Source organism: Neocloeon triangulifer, unplaced genomic scaffold, assembly GCF_031216515.1.
Source record: "Neocloeon triangulifer isolate White Clay Creek 2 clone unplaced genomic scaffold, ASM3121651v1 ptg000014l, whole genome shotgun sequence".
Classification (NCBI taxonomy): Eukaryota; Metazoa; Arthropoda; class Insecta; order Ephemeroptera; family Baetidae; genus Neocloeon; species Neocloeon triangulifer.
In genome coordinates this window covers 943,294-963,156 of record NW_026775556.1, presented here as the reverse complement: position 1 = coordinate 963,156, position 19,863 = coordinate 943,294, and the positions used below count along the sequence as shown (strand labels likewise).

Below are 19,863 nucleotides of genomic sequence, written 5' to 3'. Positions count from 1 at the left end.
ATCAGATTCATTTAAAATTACACCAAAACAGCAATTGAAGGCGCGACGTCATACTTTTACTTAGGAGCATACGCGCTGACATCAAATAAATTAATTTGCTCAGTTGTGCGCCAGCAAATGAGGTTCACTTTTGAAAAGGACTAAGAGGGTCATTTTTTAAAAATAAGGTCTGGAATCAAATAAATTAATTTGCTCAGTTTTGCGCAAGGAAATGAGGTTCAATTTTTAAAAGGACTAAGAGGGTCAATTTTTAAAAACATGGTCTGGAATCAAATAAATTCATTTGCTCAGTTGTGCGCCAGCAAATGAGGTTCACTTTTTAAAAGGACTAAGAGAATAAAAAGTAATGGACAAATTGCACTAATATATATACATCATGTACTATAGATCGATCAATAGTGGAAAACAATAAATACCATGAAGATTTTTAAGGTTACACAAATAATTTATTTAGAGTAAAAATTGGGTATGAAAGTTTGATTATAAAAAAAATAGCAAGGATGGAAAAAATCGCAAAATCAATCTGCAATTGCGATCGCATAATTTTTTGAAAAGATGATATAAAGCATAACTTAATAGTTTATAAGTAAAAGGAGAAAAGGAAATCAATTTAGCTTATGAAAAATCTTGTTTAAGTTGGACATCCTAAGCTTCAAGTACAATTTAAATACAAAAAAGTGGATTGAGAACAATATTGGTTTTCCCTTTTGGAGTAAACAACAGTGTCCACCAAGCATAATTGTACGAATAATTTGGTGAGAGTGACGCTTTGCTTAAACTAAACAAGTGAATACCTAAGGTTTTTAACAAGACAGAGTGCTTCACCTTCTGGTTTTGGTTTTGATGCTTTACTAGGACTATAATCCAATATTTTATTGTTTTGCACCTGCAAATCTCCAAAGATCTTATTGGCACCAGGTGCGTTGTGCTTTAGCATGGTGATTCCATTGATGACCAAAACCTTAGGCAGATTGGTCCTTTTGTAGTAGCAAGACTCTTTCAGCTTAAATATGATTTTGACAGTGGCTCCTTTGGGCACCAACACCGCAGGCATCTCAAAACGCACACTCGAGCCGGTCGCAAATTGATCGGATGTGGTTGGGGCGATGACTTTTCCTGGATACCAAGGGTTGCCAACGCAGCTGATTGTCAGTTTCACACCGAGCAAGTTGTTTTCATACTGAACTCTTTGACAATAATCAAGAAGCCTATTTCCAAAAAGGTTAATTAAAATTGTTGTACAATATATTAAAAAAAAAAACTGCTCACTCGACTTGACTAGCAGTTTTCATGTCTTCCATTTGGTCCAAAAGTGAAAGGTCCAGGTTCACTTTGCATAGAACTTCAAAACCATGGATGCAAAAAAGTTCCTTGGCCTCAAATGACAGAACAAACTCCTCCGATTTAGTTATTTCTCTGCAAAGTTGAGGATCCTCGAAAATCTTTCTCGCGCTGAGAGGTGCACTTTCAGGAATGAGAGTGAAGGTCTTGATTGCACATCTGCTCTGCAAAATCGGGCAAATCGACTCTGGCCGCTCAGGTTGATGGTTAGCCAGCAGAGGGCTGTGGGCAAGTTTGTGCAGAAAGAAGAACTTCTCTTGATCAGTCAACCACGGGTAGAGCATCGCAAAACCTTTTTCAGTCACAGTTAAGAGACGAAGGTGAGGAAGGGATGCTTGAATCACAGCCCTTTAGGTAAAATAATAGAACAAAAAAGCAAACCTGAGTAAAAACATTATAATTTCATAAATATATATAAGAATACCTTTTATCTCCGTCCTCTTTCTTTGAGTTGGCAAGTTTGACGACAGACGCAATCAAGTCAAGCTCGGAATTGATTGCCATTTTATCCAGAGCCAAAAACAATCCCAGCACCTCAAATCCAATCTCCAAAAAAGTTGATTGCTCCAGGCACTCCAATGTCCGGCCAATCAAAAACTGTGTGTAATATAAAAGTTATGTAAGAAAAATCAGCAATAAAAGAAAGCAAATCATACCTTTTTGCACGCAGAGGCCACAAATTTGTTCAGATGACTTTGCTCCATAACCTTCCAAACATTTTCAGGGGTGAGGAAATGTTCAATCAGAGCTGTGCTTTCTGCACCCAACTCGTCCATCAAAAACTCGTCGGCCACCCTGGCTAACTTCACAGCTTCCTGAATGTTGGTCACCGGAGTGTGGACACGAGTGTGAGCAAACCTTTCAAATTATTTTTAATTATTAACTTTTCATTAAAAAAAAGAGTGAAATACAATTAAAAAAAATATATAATTTGCATTGGTGGAAAATAATAATATGCAAAGACTTACTCAATGACCATTTTGAAGATGGAAGGCTCAACGTGCTTGACCCTGATGGGCTCCGATGGAATCAATAAGGAGCTTCTGAACAGCCCTCGAAAGTATTCACTTGCGGCTCTCAGATCAAATTTGCTTCCGTGGACGAGCTAAAAAATCCCTTTCTTAAAATAAATATGAATTTGTATTTAATTTTAATTACAAAAATATGAATGCATAACAAAAAATACATTACATATAATATTTTATTACATATGTGAATCCGATGAAGAAGTTTGAATCATCAATTGATCGATCAAAAATGGAATGTTACGCTCTTTTTCTTTTCGTCTTTCTCATGACGTATTTTAATTAATTTTTAAGGTTACCTTGGCAGATTCGTCGTCCGGGCCGACGAGGAAGACGCAGTCGGTGCCATCGCCCGTCTGAAGCGCCTTCAGCTTCCAAACCGCTGCTGCGGACACATTTTTCTGCCTTTCCATCCATTCATCGGCGACATTTTTACCAACTGCTGTTCGCTTCATATTCGTACTTGAAGATTAAGACAAATAATGATACCACTTGTATGGGTAAAGTACACTGAAGACTGAAGATGTGATGTGACTGACGCGTGGTGACGACAAAAGCAGACTGCGACCTACACCCTCTGCACTGCACAGAAAACGAGAAGATGATAAGCAAGGGAAAGATTTACGTTTCCTTTTTTTTTGCCTGCTCCTTTGAGGCCTACCGAGCATGCACACACTTGTTTGTGTCGATCGCGCATATAATTGGCAACGCAGCGATTTCATTGTAGAGAGAGTGTGTTTCAAGTTTCAACCGATTTATTTTGTAACTTTACGTTTGGTTTGTTTTTGTTCGTAACATATTTTTATTTATAATAGAGAATGCGACTTTAAAATTAGATTTTGTTCCATTATAAGAACATCAACATCAATTCAAATAATAAATATTCCTGAGCAAATAAGATTTTTGGAACATTTTCATTAAGATTATTTTATTTTTTTATTAAAAAATATCTCAAACCCCACCTAGCAAAATTTCAACACTAATTCAAATACTAATTAGGTGGTAGAATTGATTCATCTATCACTATCATAATTGATTTTCTGTGCTGATTGCGATTTGTTTTTTATTTTATGTATTTATTAATTCACTAATTTATTTCCCTATTTCCTTACTTATTTGTTTATCTATTTCCTTCTTCCTTTATTTTGTTTTTATTTGTTTATTCATTTTTTTATATTATTATTTTAGAGTTTTAATAATTGTGCATATTATAAACATTACTGATTATAGTTTGTTGGAAATAATATAATCATGATTTGCTTTGGATTATTTTTATCTTTTCAATTTTTAAATGATGTAGAAAATATAAATATTTTGAAAATCCAGTATAAAATTATATCTGCGCGCTGCTCATGTCTATTATAATGTCTATGCAAAAATAGCAAAACTTTTTTCGCTCTTGCATTTAAATGTATTTATGGTGAAAATTTATTTGTTTCAGGGATAATTGATGGATAATCAAAAAATGGAAGATAACCACTGTGGTGTCGAGGCGGCGCCAAATACTTTCGAAGAGGCCGGAGCAAAGAATAGTAAGTTCCAAACACTATGGTAGGATTTTCATGGAGATTGGCAGGATCGTGGACAGCCTGGTAGAGCTGCATGTTTGTAGATGACCGCAATCAACTCGCATATGAGTGTTTCTGCACTGCATATTGCACAACCTGATTGAGAACAGTGACGAGCATGAAAGCAAAAATTAGAATTATATGTGACAAAAAAACCGTAAAAACCAACTATCACATAATATAAGTAATGCTCTACTTTTCATCATAAAAAAATTAATAAATCTTAGCATGAACTAAACTACTGCTGCAGATTCGGACATAAAGAACATAATTCTCCCCATTCTTTAAAAAAAGGAAAGTTGCAGGGACGAAAAACGTTCTGCTAACTTAAAACCCGCTTTTTACATTGTACAAATGTGAACTTTAATTTATAACCACAATTTATTTGCTGCACATACTGGAAAAAAATTTAAAAAGGCGAGCACCAAAATACCCATTATTTGTGCTCATTGATCGAAAGGATCGAAGCGCGGCGCAGCGGCAATTCAGATATTCGAAAAACTTATGCATTGCAATCATAATTATTAAATTTTTTTATCATTTTTATGAAGTATTTTAAGAGGGAGGATATTTAATAAAATAATATTTTTATATATATTATTTTGAAAATAAAATTGACCGTTTATTGTGAGAATTAGCTGGAAACATCTTTCAAATTATTGCCCTGGAAATTTTTGGCAAAATCACAGAAGCTACTCTATATTGGCTGACTCAGTTAATTGGAGCGTGCTCGGCCGGCTTAGCAAAATACTCAACAGTTCCCAGAAAAAGAAATCACTCTGGTTCACCCGAGATTCCCGAGAAATCGGCCTGGAACGGGAACTGAACCAACTTTCCTTGCAGCGTAGAAGAGGAAAGTGCAAGCTAATTTGGCGCTGATTTTATTTAAAATCAGCGCATAATAACGTTATTGGCCAGAGATGACAGAAACAATAAAAAGGGGCGGGGTCGAGTTCCAAGAAAGATTCGATTGTCGGTTGTTTGTTGTGCGAATTTGCGTTCCGCGCATTCTTCCGGCTAACAATCTAGAAGAGGTCTTTTGAGACGGATGTGATTAAGATTTAAGTAAAATTTCATCGATCACGCACGGACTGAGGACCGAACAAAGGCTCCAGCATTGGCTCCAGCGCACTTTCGCATCGATCCTGCGGTCTCGACTGTCTCAAGCACGAGAGGTCTGCACCTTCGCGGCAGTCGCGGCCGCGGCACCGTATTGTTCTCATCTCATCCTAGTTTTCTAATCTGGTATGTACATAAATGTGATCAGGTCCGCCGACTTTTATTTATTTTCCCACACACGGCCTTCGCAGGCCGATCGAAATGACAGCATTAAATTTATTAATTTCAGTTTCATGTCTCTTTACTGATTTTTTAATGCTTATATTTGCAGGGAACGAGAGATAAAAAATACAAGCAGACATTTGTTTCTTGTGACCTAAAACCTAACGCAGAGCATAGAGTATCTTAACGATCTCTCGATCCACGGAGATTATCTGTGTATAGATAAGAGTCAAGTCTCACCAACTCTTCATATCTCGAACCACAGTGACCACCAGGGCCTTCCGCAGCATGTAAGTCAAGCATAATTTTTGTTCAAGAATAATTTCATATTTTGAATTTTGATTATTAAACCTTAGTTTTCTTTGTTGGTGGTGTTTGTTGGGAACGACAATTTTTTTCCTCCCATATCTCATCACCATGCTGAATTTCAGCAAACTTTGCAATAGGCAATATAATCAATTAATATTCTAATTTTGCTTTATTGGTTCATTATTGCAGACCCGCCCGTATTGAAGCAAAATAGTAATATCATGGACGACGATGTGGAGCTGCCGCCCCCCAGAAGAACTAAGCGCTTCACTTTGACTGCCTACTCTGCGTCTCCACAAATCGCAGATGAGCCATAGTATGCGGATGCCTTCAAAGGAGACCGGGTGATCATGTCCACTCATATGAGACCCTGGATTGACGAGATCAAGATTCTCTATGAATTTGAAGAAGATAACCAGATGGTATTTTCGATATATGCTGACACAAGGACGAATGGAATCAAAGACAAAATCTTCTGTGGCCTGCTAAAGCTCATTCCTAGCCCGAGGAAAGGTTTATGCTTGGTCCCAGACAGACTCCTTACCAAGCTGGGCGTCCAATCAGGGACTCGGGCTAGCGTTACCAGCCGCAAGATAACAGCAGCTACTGAACTGATTTTCACCAGTCCGAGGCAAATTATTCTGACGCGTGGACCTGCCCTTGCAGAAAGCCTTGGAGAAGCTCTGAAGCAATCGACAACTTTGAAACTCAAGGACCAAGTGGGATTTCTCTTTGACGGAACATACACACTTGTCACCTGATTTTTAAAAGTCCCGAACAAGCGAAGGTGGTGAGGGTTGGCAGAGGACGAAGTGACCCCCAATTCTTGGTTGGGTATATCAACCCCGATAGGTTTAAAGAGCTTGTGCCTGAACTTAAAAAACTCGTGCCTGAACTTGAAGAACCTTTGCCTGAACCTCAAGAAGCCGTTGAGCCTGAAAATCCTTAGTGAAGGACCAAGTGATCAGATTAAGATGAATTTAGTTGCAAATTTAAATTTGAATTTAAATTAACAGTTCTATTTTTCAATTATTTAAGTTTATTTGATTAAAAATTTGAAAAGCTGTCATGGTGCATCTACTTAAGAGAGGGATAATAGAAGGGGAAAAAATTACGCACTCTCGTTTGTGCTCGTAACTCTTTTCATGCACTCTCAATTCCAATGATTCCACAAACCTTTCCTTTACATGGCCTTCACCTTATGTAAAAACGGTTGGCTTAATAATTAAAAGAGGAGAATCCGAGAATGATAATTTTTTTATTATCATTTGACTATTGTCTTTATTTTGTTATCTAAAAATGGCATCGACGTGTCAAACGTCACAAATAATAGGGAAAAAAATGACGCACTCTCATTTGTGCTCGTAACTCTTTTTGCTACGCAAAGCCTCTAAACTGATAAAACTAGCCTAGCACATTTGAACAGAACAAGGCGCGGTGCTTACTATGAGAGGCACTCGCTTTTTTCTTCCTCGGTGCAAATCATCATATCATACGCACAACTTTTTATTCATCAACAAATTTTGTTCATTGCTTCAAAATTTTCAGTACTTATTAATTCACAGAAAACTAACAAATCACTTGGATTTGCCAACTTTTAATTCTATGATTATGTGAAAGAGACACATTTTGATTTTATATCAAGTTAAACACTTTTTAAATTTGGTTCTGTTTCAACAATTGTCACTCAGATGCTTTTAGCATGCAATTTTAAATATGACTTTGTGAGAAAAAATAATAGAAAAATTGCCAATCATTATAACTTGAGTGTATAGTTTCTAGCACAGTGGAACTGGAGGAAAGGCCCAGACTATATTTGAGCGCATACGTACTAAAAACTGGGTGAATAAGTTTTGAGCACCTTCGATGAGCACCGAAAACATTAAGATTAATAATAATTTTAATTAAAGCTTGAAATTATAATTAGGGAACACACCTTGCCTCCAGTGTTTTAATTATTATTACAATTAATAAATCATTGGCTGCGTTTCAACAACTCAAGTTGGCGAGATCTTCGAGGAATTCACTTCGGACAAATATCACACTCGGCGGAACCAGCAAGAAAAAAAATACCGATCAAGGCAGTGTGACTGTGACTGAGAGAGTCTGTGTGCTGATCAGTGGTGCTTCTTGCGTTTGTAGGCCGGCCACCGGCAGGAGGGGCAGCTGTGGTGGTCCCTGAGCAGCCAGGCCATGATGCACGCCTCGTGGAAGGCGTGGCCGCAGGGCAACCCGCACAACAGTGACCCTTTCACGTAGGACTCGAGGCAGATGGCGCACTCGGCCGCCCTGAGGGCGCCCTTCGGAGGACCAGAGTCCTCCTCGGACTCGGCCTCCTTGCCAGGACGCATCATGTCCTCGATCAGGGCGCGCGACATTGGGTCTCGCTTGACGTCCATCCTGTGACGCCACCTGGCCAGGGTCCGAAGGTAGTCGGCGCTGACCAGCGGGGTCAGCCAAAGGCCAGGAACCGCCAGACGCTGCACCAACAGCTCCTCGGGGTTCGGCATCCGCTCGTCTTCGGAATCAGGACGTAAGCTAAATAACATTTATGAAACTCAAATTAGTTAAAATCATTTAAGAGAAAGAAATTTTTTAATTCATGGTAAAAAATTAAAACATTTCATCAAAACTTCCGACAAATTCCTAATTTAGTAAATTATTTTTGAAAGTATTTTTTTCCTTTTTAATTTTCAGGAGTTTTTTGTATAAATTTAATATATTTACCTGGTGAGGGTTGAGGTAGGATTGGGCAGCAGTTGACTGAGCAGCCTCCAGCCGAAGTTGGTGCCCTCGGAGGGCTCTTCAAGAAAGCAGTGGCGCACGCAGAGCAGAAAGAGGAGCAGCGTGCAGAGCAGCACCTTTGGGTAGCGCGCCAGCAGGTTCAGGTCGGCCCTGAGCCAGAGACCTGGTTTCGAAAGGGCCGTCCAGCGGCTCGCATACGAAAAGGCCTCTGTGCATGGAGTGGCCAGAAACGGCGCCCTGTTTGAGTGATTTTATTTTTTAATAAAATTTTTTTGAAATTTTTTGTTAATTTCGCACCTGCTGAGGGTGAGGATGGCAAGCCAGGCGGCGAGGAGGGCCAGGTTGTGCGCCAGGATGGTGAGCAGACAGCCAAGGAGGGAGCGCTTGGTGGCGGCGCGCAGCACCGCCAGCAACTGGCACAGGGCCAGGGACACCAGAAGGGCGTCATTGGCCTCAGGTTGCACCGCCCTGAGGAAGTTGTGCATGGTCTTGAAGTCGAGGTGCTCCTCTCGGCCGTAGCCGTACATGTACGACCCTTGCGGGGTCGACACTAAATATGTGGTGCGGTCCTTCGCCCCTAGACTGCTCTTTGCCTCGTCTTCCTCCTCTTTATTCTTCACCTTGAACAAAAAGTGACATTCAATTTTGTGGAGTTAAATTGTTTAATTTAATTAATTGAATTGTTTGATTAAAGTTAGTTTTCAGTGAGTTAAATGACATTAATTGTTAATTCTTAATAGGCATAATTTCAAAAAAAAAAAAAAAAAAAAAAAAAATACTGGAAATTACAATTTTTAACAACAGATGCAATTAAATTACCATTTAAATTAAAATAGACTTGATAAAACTAAATAATTTATTCATTAACAGGAGAATTTTGTAAAAAAAGATGATCTATTAAATTCAAAGATTTTAAGGAGATTATTCAAAGCTAAATTAATTCATTTTGAATTAATGTGCCTCGATTGGGACATAATTATCAAAATTTTACAAATTTTTTTATTACTTGTAGCATTCCGAAGCGGACTCGTCCAGCAAACTTGACACTGAGGGCGGCCAAGAAAAGAGGTGGACTGGAGAGTTTGGTGATGAGCAGGAGGCGCACCTGGCCATCGGCCTCAGGTTTAGCCGCCGCCTCGGCCCAGCTGGCCGCCTCTGACACATTCTGGAGCCGCTCGACCCTGTCGGACAACTGTTGTCGCACCCACGCAATAATTGACTGCGGCTTGGTCGACTTGAAAATCTGCATCAACACTTTGTCCTTGGCTCGAGTGCCCCTCGGCAGGGCTAACAGGAGCAGCGGTTCGTGCCACCCTTTCCCAGTGCACAACCTTCTTGCAAAATACTATTATATAGAAGTTTTAAAAAATGATTATTTTGCATTTTTACCTCCGATCCAGCTTGCAGTCGAAAACACCTGTCCTGATTGCAAAAGGGGCCAGGTGGGCGCAGACGAGCCGCCAGCTGTAGTCGTCTAAAGGCGGCTCTGCCCCTTCAGGTGCCACCTGAATTTTTCATGTAAATTTATTAAGGAATGGTTCGAAGGAATGGACTGAGTTTTCAGACCTGAACAAGCCATACAGAGTCTTTGGTGTCCTCGACTTCTTCGTAGAAATGGGCCCCACCAGTGAAGTGAGAGGCGGGTGCTGCAATTCGGGCCTTCACCTCGTTCTCCGATGTTTCCAAAACAGCAATCTCAGAGTGCACAACTTGGCCTGGCGAACAAAAGAAAAATTAAAATGCAAGTTCAATTTTTTTAAAGACGAAGAAATAAATGAAAATTATATTTAAAGTTTTCTTGCTTTTGTTTTTAAGATTATTTATTTCTAGATTTTTCCATCAAATTGCAAAGCGAGTCACATTTTAATTGCATGTAATCAAATTACAATTCTTATCAGCTGAAGAAATTTTAAAATGATGTCGAGCGAGATAAATCTTCGCACCAAATTTTTATAAATAAATAACTTTATTATAACATTGTAAAAAAATTAAGGTAATTATGTAAATTTAACTCTTGGATTTCATGAGCAAATTCAGGAAGTGAAACTGAAGCAATTCAACCCCGTTTTTTAATTGACTAGACCCTGAAGACCAAAAGGGACGAACCAGAGTTGTAGACGAGTTCGGCGAGTTCGTGTTTCTCGACGCAGCCTGCGTAGCCGACCCCCCTGGTGTCCAGGAGGGCCTTGAGCTGTCGGACGCCGAGGACGAGCCGCGGGTCGACTTCCTGGTTGGGCGCCAGACCCTGCAGGTGCCAGATGAGCAGGTCGATGATCCTGGCCACCAACATGAGCACCAAGAAGTAAAGCACCAGCAGCAGCACCTGCCGCCAGCGGGCGTTCATCTTAATTGGGCGCCGCGACCTTTCACCTCTCCTGCTTTAATGAACAAAAGAAAACAGAGAACGCGTCAAAAGCCCATTTGGGTTGCAAATCAAAACACACAGGTTGACGTCACAGAGGGGTGGCTGCCACCCCCGTCACCAGTCACCCCAATTAGAAATATACCATCGGTCAATCGAGGGACGAGAGATCTTCTCGGCTCCGAGAATCAGCTCATTTCGCTCTTGTCAGTCACGAGAGGCGAGTGAAACGTCACTTTAAAGTTTCCCTGTGTGTGTGTGTGTGTTTCTCTAAAATTATGTACAGTAAAGCGACGAGCCTTGAAGTGCAGCTGCAGAGTGCAGCACCGCTCCACTTTATCGACTGATAACAACTCAGCTGCGGGGAGGGGCTGCTCGCGGGACCAAACGCCGCCGTTCAAAAGCGGCAAAGCACGCGAGAGCAAAATTACACTTTAAGGGTGAAACTTTTATTAAATTTTTTTTAAACTAAAACTGAATATTATTTATTTTAAATGCTTAAATAAATGCCTGAAGAGTACCCATTTTATCCCAGCGTAATATGAATGGAAAAATAATTGATAATGATACCTTCCTATCGTTTTACGTTTTACTTTTATGTAAATATAGTCACGACCTTAAAATAAAATTCACAGAGGGCCAACAAGGCGCCGACGACCTTGATGGTAATAAAAAAGACCAATCTCTATTATTTCTTTACCAAAAATTTTTCAAGCAATCATTCAAAAACTGCCAGCATATAATTATAATTAAAATTAAAATATTTTCTTATTTAAATAATATAAAATTAATTTCCAAGAAAAATTTCATTTATTTTTTAATTAACAATAAAAGCGGATGAATGGCGAAGTTTTAGAGGGTCGTGTTTAGACAGGGCTGAATTCGTCCGTTTTGCTCACCCCCGAGTGTGCCACACTTGTTGAAGTGCGGTTGGTTTTTAATTAAAAATAACAGTGAAAATAACTCGATTTAGTGGTGTCGTCACTCTCTCGCGCGAGCTTGTCCGCGTCAATTACGATTTTTTTTTGCTGTTGTTGGACAAAACTAGATTGAATTCATCCCTCGAAAATATACTCACGATTGTCATTCCTCCTTCGGAGTGGGTGTCGATTCGGCCGAGGCAAAGAAACGAGTGAAGAAAAAGAGCGCGAAGAGGCACGAAAAATTCGTCGCGACCTTCTGCCTTTTTGAAACTTTCACCTGCGAGAGCCATTCAAGGTCTGCAGCTGGAGAGTTAATGGCAACAAACAGCACCTTTGCAGTTATGCAACACATGCTCTCACTGCAGAACCTTCCAGTTTTAGCACACAGAGGAGGGGAAATCGCGACTTTTCATTTGCTGATCGGAATTTTAATTCATGTTAATCAATTTTTACTTTTTAAGTTATGAGGCCATTTATATTTTGTATCTTTACATTGATGTTAATCAAAAACATTTAAGCTAAAATTAAATTAAAATTAGAAAAATATTCCCTTAATTAATGACTTTTTAGTTATTTTTAAAAAAATTTGTGTTTCACGCGAGTTGCTACTGATTTTCTTGCACTTCTTTTACTGTGTATTAATAATTTTTTTCAATCTGCTAAATTGAATGTGCAATTTTGCTGATGCGGAGCGGCAGATGAAAGGGCCTGGCAGCACAATGGGCGCGCAGAAAAGCAAGCGAGAAAAGAGATCAAAAATAATATTTTCATTTGACACAAAAAAAAACCGCTGGCCTTTTGTCGCTCTGCACGTCCTTACGTTTTTTTTCGCTCGCCGCAGCCGCGCGCCCACGCCGCGGTTCGCACTTGAGGTGATTGAACAGAGATTCGTTGCGAGTCGCGTCGCGGCTCTCATTAGACACAGACCTGCACCTCTGATTAATTATTTCGAACGCGCCAAGGGGGATGACGCGCGCGCGTGTTCAACGGGCTTCCTTGATTTCCTATTCGCGCTTCAAATAAAACGAAAACACGCTCGCCAAGCTGGACGGCAAAACCTTCGGAAGCAGAAACTTTCGATTTCAGGCGGAATTTCAATGAATAAATTAATTAATTTGTGCAAAGAGATTTATTAAAAAAATGTAAAATAATATAATAAATGACCTATACAGCAACCTTGGCTTAAAGTAATTGAAAATAAATTAATGCATTTTTGGATCAAATAAAATCTATTTAATGATATAATTACTAACCTTTAACTGCTTCTTGAGTTTAAATAATGCAGGTCTTTAATTGTATCAAAAACATTAAATTATAAAATGGAAATAATTTCATGATTTTCAAACTCCGTTTCCCTTTGCTTTTGTTTAATTGATCAATTCTGTTTTGGCATTCTCGTTTCGTTGTGGAGGAGCTCTTTGTGCAGAGAGACATGCTGGTGCATGAGACGTGCGCGGAATTGGCACTGATTATGCTCTCACCTCACCGCCTGCTTAATTGCAATATAGCACAAGAGTTAATTAAGCAAGGGATGCCTGCTCTGACTGTTAATATTATGAATAAAATTCCAAAGTAATTTATATTTTATTTAATTATATTTAAAATAGATCAAAACCAATCTCCAAAATAAAAAAAAAATTAAGCTATTTTTTTTATAATATTTTGATGAATTATCTATATGGGTTTTGAAAAAATGCTTTAAATTAACATTCGAATTAATCAAATTTCAAATTTGGGGCGAAATCTGTTTCACTCTTGGCGGTGATTTGAAAGGGTGGTTGGGCTTGTGTTGGGCAACGAGGTGCTGCGCACACACGTAGGCGTAGGCCGAGGCGGCTATAAGAGCTGCACCCCAGCCATCCCTCAGCCATTCGCACCCCCCGAGCTGCACCGCCAACCAACCGACTCAATCAAACACAAGTGAGTTTTATTCAACTTTTCCAACTCGTGTGAACTCAAATTGTTCTAGGAAAAATGGCTCTGAACGCACAGTCCGGACGGTTGCTGTTTGCCATTGGCCTGCTCTCCACCTTCCTCCTGGTGTTCTGTCTCGACACAGCCGAAGCCCAGGTAAAAATATTACTCACAGTTTTGAATTTTAAACAAACAATGCACTCTTTGTAAATTAAAAGCACATTTCTCAGTAGCTCTTCCTTGTCTTTAAATTAATTAATTAATAGATCAACTATTCCCCTGGATGGGGAAAAAGAAACGGATTGGTCGCAGAAAGAGCTCACGAGGAGGAGATGATGACAGGCTCGTCGCCACGCGGGGTATTTCACGTCTCTCTAGCAAATGTTTCACCCCTTTACATTTCCATCCCGCACTTCTTCTTCTTCTTTTTTATAGGAATGAATCTTTGATCTAATTTGCACAAACCTGCATGGATATAATTCAATTTTTCTTTATATTTATTTAGGATTCGATTTTGGCTGATTTGTGTTTCAATATTTGATATAATAATTGTGAAAAATTCCTCTCCAGGTCAATTTCTCTCCGGGCTGGGGCAAGCGGGGCATGACAGGGGCCGCGGGGCCCGGACTCGTGCTGCCGCAGGATCTGCGCGACCTCCCCTGCAAATCCACCATGGACACGATTTTACACATCTACAAACTTGTTCAGGTTTTGAAGCCTTAAAAATTATTTAATTTCGATCCTGACTCTCTGCTTCTCTAGGCTGAGGCGCAGAAAGTGGCCAACTGCGAGAAATTTGGCTCCGAATGATGGGAATTGAACCGCGCGGCCCTTCCTTCTTATTTTTAGAGAAATTCAAAGACAGTATGTGGACAAGAAAGAAATGCATTAGTTGAAAACTTTTTCATCGAGAGGCTGGACTTTTCGTTTTTCCGCCAAAATCTTTTGCTTTCTGTAATTTGTTTCTCTTTGACAAATGGATTTTTATATAATAATGATGATAATAAAATTTTGAAACTGTGCATATCCCATATATCAAATTGCTTTATTTATAAAGTAAATTTCAATCCAATTTCAATGGAAATAAATTTATAAATAAAAGAGCTCACAAAAAAGAGAGAAAACGTTACCTAAAAAAATTGCACAACTTTTCAAAGAGATAAAAATTTAAATTCTTTGGAAATACTGATTACAAAAATGAAATCACAGATGAAAAGGAATCGTTCGAAGTAAAGTTGTGCAATCAAAGAGCAAAAAATCAATTAATCGGAGCTCGCATGCGAAATCGTCGGCTTTAACAATGGTGCCTGGCGCGTCACTTCCTCTTCGGCTCCAAACAAGTGGAGTGGCGCGTTAAATATATCACTGCACTTTGTCACTGCAGCAGCGACCTCGGTGCAAAAAGGGCCAAAAAATGGACAGTGAAAGCGGTGGCCAGTAATTATATTTAAATATTATTTACTTTTTGTCGAGAGTCGCTGATTGTGAGTGGCCGCTCGGCTATGACGCCCAAGAAACCTTTGGTGTTGCTCAAATTTATGCAAAAAAGCTACGTGCAATTCCGGTCTGGCGAGACGCGTTCATTAGATATGCACCTTGCAGTTAGCAAATATCCACTCTTAAAATTAGTTGAATCTTTTTCAATGTTTGAAAATTTTAAATATTTGCATGGGGCAAAAATGAAAAAAATTACTATATTGTTTTCTAAATTAAAGACTGAGAGAGGAAATATTAAGAAATTAAAGAATTTAATAAATTTTGATAAGTTGCAAATAATAATGTTTCGGATATTATAATGAATATAAGAATTTTGAATAAACGACATTTTCATAATGGGGGGTTGTTGCCAAATGATACAACGTTTAATTATATATTTGTTAAAAATATATAAGACTTTATCTTTCTAAACAAACAAAATAGAAACAAAAACAGTGGCACTTGTTTTTTGCCCGCATCATGGCTTTTGCGTTTGTTTTGAAAGGTGGAGAAAAATCAACGTTATGTAAAAAAGGAAAGGAACTTGACAAGAAAAATTTTTCAGACGGAACGTGACACGTGCTCGGCGAAAGAAATTTTCACGCGATTAGTTCAGAGTCGTTAAATTCTCATGACATCTACATTGTTGGTCCTCAGTCAGAGAGAATGGCACATTTTAAACTTATTTTTAATTCAAAATCTCCAAAACAATATTAACAAAGGAACTATACATAATTGACGGAATGCATTGCGAACTTGGACAGATTCACAGAGAGCGCCGACTGATTTCAAGGGAGCGCGGCATCATTTCATTTGTCTTGCAAAGCGGAGGAAGAAGAAGTCGTTCAAGTGTCAGAATCAATCAATGAAATTACACGCTCAATGAGATTATGTTGTGCCTTTTGTTCTGCACTTGATCATGCCTGTCAGTGGCTTGCCGAATTTTAATTGGTCGCTCTGGCTGCTTGATTTACATAATATTATTTAATAAGATTGATCTCTAAATAATGGTAATGTAACTAATTTAACTTTTTTCTATCAACTTCAACTAAAATGTCATTATTTTGCATGTAACAAATAATAATTAAAGATTTAAAGAAGATCTGAAAAAAAAATCCCAAATCCGGAATTCATAAATTTGTATTAAAATATTTAATTAAATTTTACTATAACTATTTTAATTATTTTGCTTAATTTTATACATAAGAGTTAATTTAAATTTTGAGTCTATTTTTATTTAAACTTCAATAATTAATGTGGGTACACTATACACATAGGTAATTAAATTATTATATTTATTATTATAATTAATTATGAAAGAGATTTCAACAATTCATGGAGAGAATACAGAATTAAATAAATTTAGCTAATAATATTTCATCCTGGTGAATAATTAAATTATTTCCTATCATCTCAAAAGCAAAGGAAGTGGCACCCTGATCAGACAAAAGGTCCCATACTTCACGTCAAATACAAATTTTCCTTTCGTTTAATTATTTCTGCTTTTCAATATCATTTCGACGCATTGTCTGAGATAGGGTGCATGTTAGGTGGTTTGTACTGCTTTCTCTAAGGCGCCGGGAACAGAATGGTGCAGCGGAGCACGCCTCTATAAAATTCACTTGCTCGCCATCGGACCGATCAGTTTTCGTTCGTCAGTGCACCGACGACGACACAACATGAGACCATCGTCGATCGCCACACTTGTGAGTCAAAATTTATATCATATAAAATCAAATAAATTTAAACTTCTTTTAAAATATTTTCAATATTAAATTTGATTTGCTGTTGCAATGATCTAAATAAAATTCTACAGTTGTTTATTCCCAAAAGACACTTAGAAATGTAATTACTGAGCAATTCAAGCATCTAAATTTAAGATTTTTTTAAATAAATATTTCAAGGTTCTGTTCTTTTTATATTATTTTGTTTCTATCAACACTATTAATTATCATATTGTGAAAAAGAGAGTTAAATTTAAATTTGCTAAAAAAACAATTTTTCAAGGTTTTTAAGATTAATTCCGATTATATCTGGAGTAGACTTTTAGTTCGTTTGTAATTGCACCTAAACAAATGTTAGCAATGAATATCTGTATTTAATTAGAATGTGAGAGAAAAATACTAAAATAGTAATAAATTAATTAAATAAATACAAACCACACAATCAAATTCATTAAACTGATAAGCTTCTGTATTTTTTATAATTTATCCTTTTCAAACTTTTCTTTGGATTTACGTTTACGCCCTAATTTTAATTGTTGATACAAAACTATGAATTGAAGGAAGTTAATAATTTTTAATTTCCCGCTCCAACTAACGAGTCGATTAAATCCTGTCGCAGCTTACACTTGACACATTGAGCAGAGCCTTTCCTTTTCGCGAGAAACAGTGGCCTCATTGCTTTTGCATTGTTGATTTGCGATCCAGAGCAAATCGAGCGATTTATTTTTTTATTATTAGCAGCGGCGTGACCAGCAGAGCATTTCACTCTCTCGCCCTTTGTCTTCTCTCATCGCCAAGAATCTTTTGCGTGAAACCTCAGAAGAAATTATATTATTGATTCATTTATCCGCAGAGATAGATTTTTGGAGAAATTTTAATATGTTGTTTTATTTGTTTTCTCCTGGAGGAAGGAAAAAACTGCCATAAAAAAATTAGCCGGCACTTTCCAAGTAACGCACCACTTGAGACGCATCGCCGTTTTCTTTAAAATAAAAAGTGTGTTATGCAAAAACGGATCGGGTGCTTGGTGCTCACTAGGAAATGAGCGACGATAATCCTGAAAGCTTCATTAACCTTTTTTGTTTGTTCTGAACTTTGAAAAAAAAAAAAACAGCAGCTCTGATAATATGGAAACCGAAACGGTTTTACATCGGAGAAAGTGACTAGTAAAACCGAGAAATACTAAAACAAAAAAATCTTATATTGTCTTGGACAGTCTTGGAGCTAAAATAAAATTTTTAATTTAAAATTAGATTCAATTCCAAAAATTTTCTTTAAAAGCTCATTGCAGCAAAATAGTTTTGACCTTATTGTTCAAATGAATTATTGTCCCATTAAGGTGGTATTAATTTGTAAATTTAATTTAAATTAATTGATGCAGATGTTACCGCTGGGCGCCCTGGTTGCGATGCTGCCGAGCTGCGTGCTGAGTTTCCAACCCCACTTGCCCGCCTACTACAGCTCGACGGCCCAGTTCGTCCCCTCGGCCAGTTACGCGCCCCAACCAAAGTCCCACCACAAGAAAAAGGCCCAACAGCAGTTCTATCAACCACAGGCCCAATACTCGGCGCCGCATTACAATTACGAACAACCCCAGCATCACCAACCAACCCCACAAGCGTCGCAACTTGAACAGGTTTATTATTATTAAATTTATTTCCTTCTCTTGTAATTAAGAAATTTATTCTAAATATTTTAGTTGAGCACCTTGTCACAAAATTCTCCTTCTTGGGGAGGCGCGGACGAGTCATCGCACGACGGATCGAGGGTTCATTTCCACGTCAGTGGCCACAAAGGACCCAAATCTTACAGATTTGGATATGACACTGGCAAAGGGTCAGTACATATAGTTTTAATTTAAATCTATAATAAACAAATTTGAGGCATAACCAAAACCTAATCAATTAAAATTAAAAAGTAATTAAAATGGAGTATATATTGAAAATAAATATTAAATTTTTTTGGAAGATTAAAAATTTGTACCTTTGGATCAAGAATATAATTATACGAATTATACTGTTTAACCTACTTGGCTCCATTCATCTTTCAATTTTCGTATTCAATCTGGCTACAAAATTTATAATTTTTTGAGACCTACATTGGTCCATCGGCGCCGTGGCTTAGTTGGTTAAAGCGCCTGTCTAGTAAACAGGAGATCGTGAGTTCGAATCTCGCCGGTGCCTGTCCCTGTGTGGACCTTTTTACTCTAACGAAAAGATGATCACATTTTTATAAACAGAAATACTTGAAATTATTTTTTTTTATCGGAATATGTAAGTGGAATCGATTTTTCAGGAAGGCGCGTCAGTTTCGGTACGAGGAGCGCGACGAGCATGGCGTGACCCACGGCCGCTACGGCTACCAAGACAAGCACGGCAAGATGCGTGTCGTCCACTACTCGGCCCACCCCAAACAAGGCTTCCAGGCCACAGAGGTCGATCCCAAAAAGTACAGCAAATGATTAATTCAACGTGTTTAAGTCGTACAATCATCCTTCATCCACCATTAACAAGATATCAGCTCTCATATTTTATCATAGTTTTTTACTTTTTCCAATAAATCTCATCTTATTTTTATAGAAAAACTGCATTCGTTAATTTGAAGACAACAAGAACACAACGTTTTAAACTGTATAAATGCTTGATTTAATGCTATGATATAGATTTATGAGTTCAGAAATTACTTCCGATAAATAATTATAATAATTATAATGTGAATTAAATATAACATGTAATTCCAACAGGCAACAATTCTTAACGCGTTTGCGTACAACATGCGCTGCTGGAGCAGCACAACAAAAAGAACATTCGTCATTCGTACACCACTTAGCGGTGGGAAACACAAGCATATACATTCATAGTTCATAGTATTCATACATTGGGATTGAATTTAATTTTGTAAGAACATCACAATTAACATTGCATGGAAGACAATAGAAATTCGTTCGATCGCTGATTGGCACAGTGGAAACATTTTGACCAGTCAAAAGAAACCCGTGACGTCATTGCTAGTAGCCTCTGTGGTTTTAGAAAGGAGCAACGTAAAAGCAGCGAATACTTAAAATGTTTCAATAAATTTTTGTGCTATAATCGAAGTTCAACATTACATATCTTTTTCATTCTAGTTACTTGTCTAAATAATTTTAATTTTTATTCTTTCTCAAATCAATTCTAAAGTGATATATATTTTTATACT

General features: G+C 38.0%; 4 protein-coding genes, 1 long non-coding RNA gene and 1 other non-coding gene across 11 annotated transcripts; 4 read left to right on the top strand and 2 right to left on the bottom strand.

Moving 5' to 3' along the window:
- Positions 1–476: 476 nt before the first annotated feature.
- On the bottom strand, positions 477–2,926 carry LOC132200794 (uncharacterized). Its single transcript, XM_059626518.1, has 6 exons — positions 2,666–2,926; positions 2,310–2,446; positions 1,998–2,199; positions 1,766–1,938; positions 1,270–1,689; positions 477–1,208 (listed from the first exon to the last, which is right to left on the bottom strand). The coding sequence occupies exons 1-6, from the start codon at positions 2,819–2,821 to the stop codon at positions 779–781; spliced, it is 1,518 nt and encodes a 505-aa protein (XP_059482501.1). The 5' UTR covers positions 2,822–2,926; the 3' UTR covers positions 477–778.
- A 2,006-nt stretch (positions 2,927–4,932) lies between these two features.
- Positions 4,933–7,241, top strand: LOC132200787 (uncharacterized). Its single transcript, XR_009442194.1, has 3 exons — positions 4,933–5,179; positions 5,325–5,505; positions 5,714–7,241. It is a non-coding gene; the product is annotated as an uncharacterized LOC132200787 (long non-coding RNA).
- Positions 6,764–11,863, bottom strand: LOC132200785 (E3 ubiquitin-protein ligase RNF103-like). 6 transcript variants are annotated; one of them, XM_059626501.1, is made up of 8 exons: positions 11,710–11,863; positions 10,376–10,644; positions 9,836–9,984; positions 9,659–9,774; positions 9,276–9,603; positions 8,567–8,889; positions 8,252–8,506; positions 6,764–8,062 (listed from the first exon to the last, which is right to left on the bottom strand). In XM_059626501.1, the coding sequence occupies exons 2-8, from the start codon at positions 10,611–10,613 to the stop codon at positions 7,642–7,644; spliced, it is 1,830 nt and encodes a 609-aa protein (XP_059482484.1). In that variant the 5' UTR covers positions 10,614–10,644; positions 11,710–11,863; the 3' UTR covers positions 6,764–7,641. The 6 variants fall into 6 exon arrangements, with proteins under 6 accessions (XP_059482484.1, XP_059482483.1, XP_059482486.1 ...); XM_059626500.1 differs by having other exon boundaries at positions 10,376–10,647; positions 11,710–11,861; XM_059626503.1 differs by lacking the exon at positions 11,710–11,863 and adding an exon at positions 10,714–11,686.
- A 1,571-nt stretch (positions 11,864–13,434) lies between these two features.
- Positions 13,435–14,495, top strand: LOC132200911 (red pigment-concentrating prohormone-like). Its single transcript, XM_059626696.1, has 5 exons — positions 13,435–13,474; positions 13,524–13,624; positions 13,735–13,827; positions 14,039–14,176; positions 14,231–14,495. The coding sequence occupies exons 2-5, from the start codon at positions 13,529–13,531 to the stop codon at positions 14,276–14,278; spliced, it is 375 nt and encodes a 124-aa protein (XP_059482679.1). The 5' UTR covers positions 13,435–13,474; positions 13,524–13,528; the 3' UTR covers positions 14,279–14,495.
- Positions 14,496–16,478: 1,983 nt separating this feature from the next.
- Positions 16,479–19,238, top strand: LOC132201051 (uncharacterized). Its single transcript, XM_059626925.1, has 4 exons — positions 16,479–16,650; positions 18,050–18,304; positions 18,368–18,504; positions 18,964–19,238. The coding sequence occupies exons 1-4, from the start codon at positions 16,624–16,626 to the stop codon at positions 19,127–19,129; spliced, it is 585 nt and encodes a 194-aa protein (XP_059482908.1). The 5' UTR covers positions 16,479–16,623; the 3' UTR covers positions 19,130–19,238.
- Trnat-agu (transfer RNA threonine (anticodon AGU)) lies at positions 18,778–18,851 on the top strand. Its single transcript has one exon. It is a non-coding gene; the product is annotated as a tRNA-Thr (tRNA).
- Positions 19,239–19,863: the final 625 nt, after the last annotated feature.

What these genes read in the sequence shown, in the direction of transcription:
- LOC132200794 (XM_059626518.1), bottom strand. Translation starts at nt 2,821, where the DNA reads ATGAAGCGAACAGCAGTTGGTAAAAATGTCGCCGATGAATGGATGGAA. An exon ending in CGGACGACGAATCTGCCAAG is followed by an intron (nt 2,447 to 2,665) that starts GTAACCTTAAAA and finishes GGGATTTTTTAG; the next exon opens with CTCGTCCACGGAAGCAAATT. An exon ending in AAAACTGCTAGTCAAGTCGA is followed by an intron (nt 1,209 to 1,269) that starts GTGAGCAGTTTT and finishes TTTTGGAAATAG; the next exon opens with GCTTCTTGATTATTGTCAAA.
- LOC132200785 (XM_059626501.1), bottom strand. Translation starts at nt 10,613, where the DNA reads ATGAACGCCCGCTGGCGGCAGGTGCTGCTGCTGGTGCTTTACTTCTTG. An exon ending in TCCGCTTCGGAATGCTACAA is followed by an intron (nt 8,890 to 9,275) that starts GTAATAAAAAAA and finishes TTTTTGTTCAAG; the next exon opens with GTGAAGAATAAAGAGGAGGA. An exon ending in CCTACCTCAACCCTCACCAG is followed by an intron (nt 8,063 to 8,251) that starts GTAAATATATTA and finishes AATGTTATTTAG; the next exon opens with CTTACGTCCTGATTCCGAAG.
- LOC132200911 (XM_059626696.1), top strand. Translation starts at nt 13,529, where the DNA reads ATGGCTCTGAACGCACAGTCCGGACGGTTGCTGTTTGCCATTGGCCTG. An exon ending in CAGGCTCGTCGCCACGCGGG is followed by an intron (nt 13,828 to 14,038) that starts GTATTTCACGTC and finishes ATTCCTCTCCAG; the next exon opens with GTCAATTTCTCTCCGGGCTG. An exon ending in ACATCTACAAACTTGTTCAG is followed by an intron (nt 14,177 to 14,230) that starts GTTTTGAAGCCT and finishes CTGCTTCTCTAG; the next exon opens with GCTGAGGCGCAGAAAGTGGC.
- LOC132201051 (XM_059626925.1), top strand. Translation starts at nt 16,624, where the DNA reads ATGAGACCATCGTCGATCGCCACACTT. An exon ending in CATCGTCGATCGCCACACTT is followed by an intron (nt 16,651 to 18,049) that starts GTGAGTCAAAAT and finishes TAATTGATGCAG; the next exon opens with ATGTTACCGCTGGGCGCCCT. An exon ending in AAGCGTCGCAACTTGAACAG is followed by an intron (nt 18,305 to 18,367) that starts GTTTATTATTAT and finishes TAAATATTTTAG; the next exon opens with TTGAGCACCTTGTCACAAAA.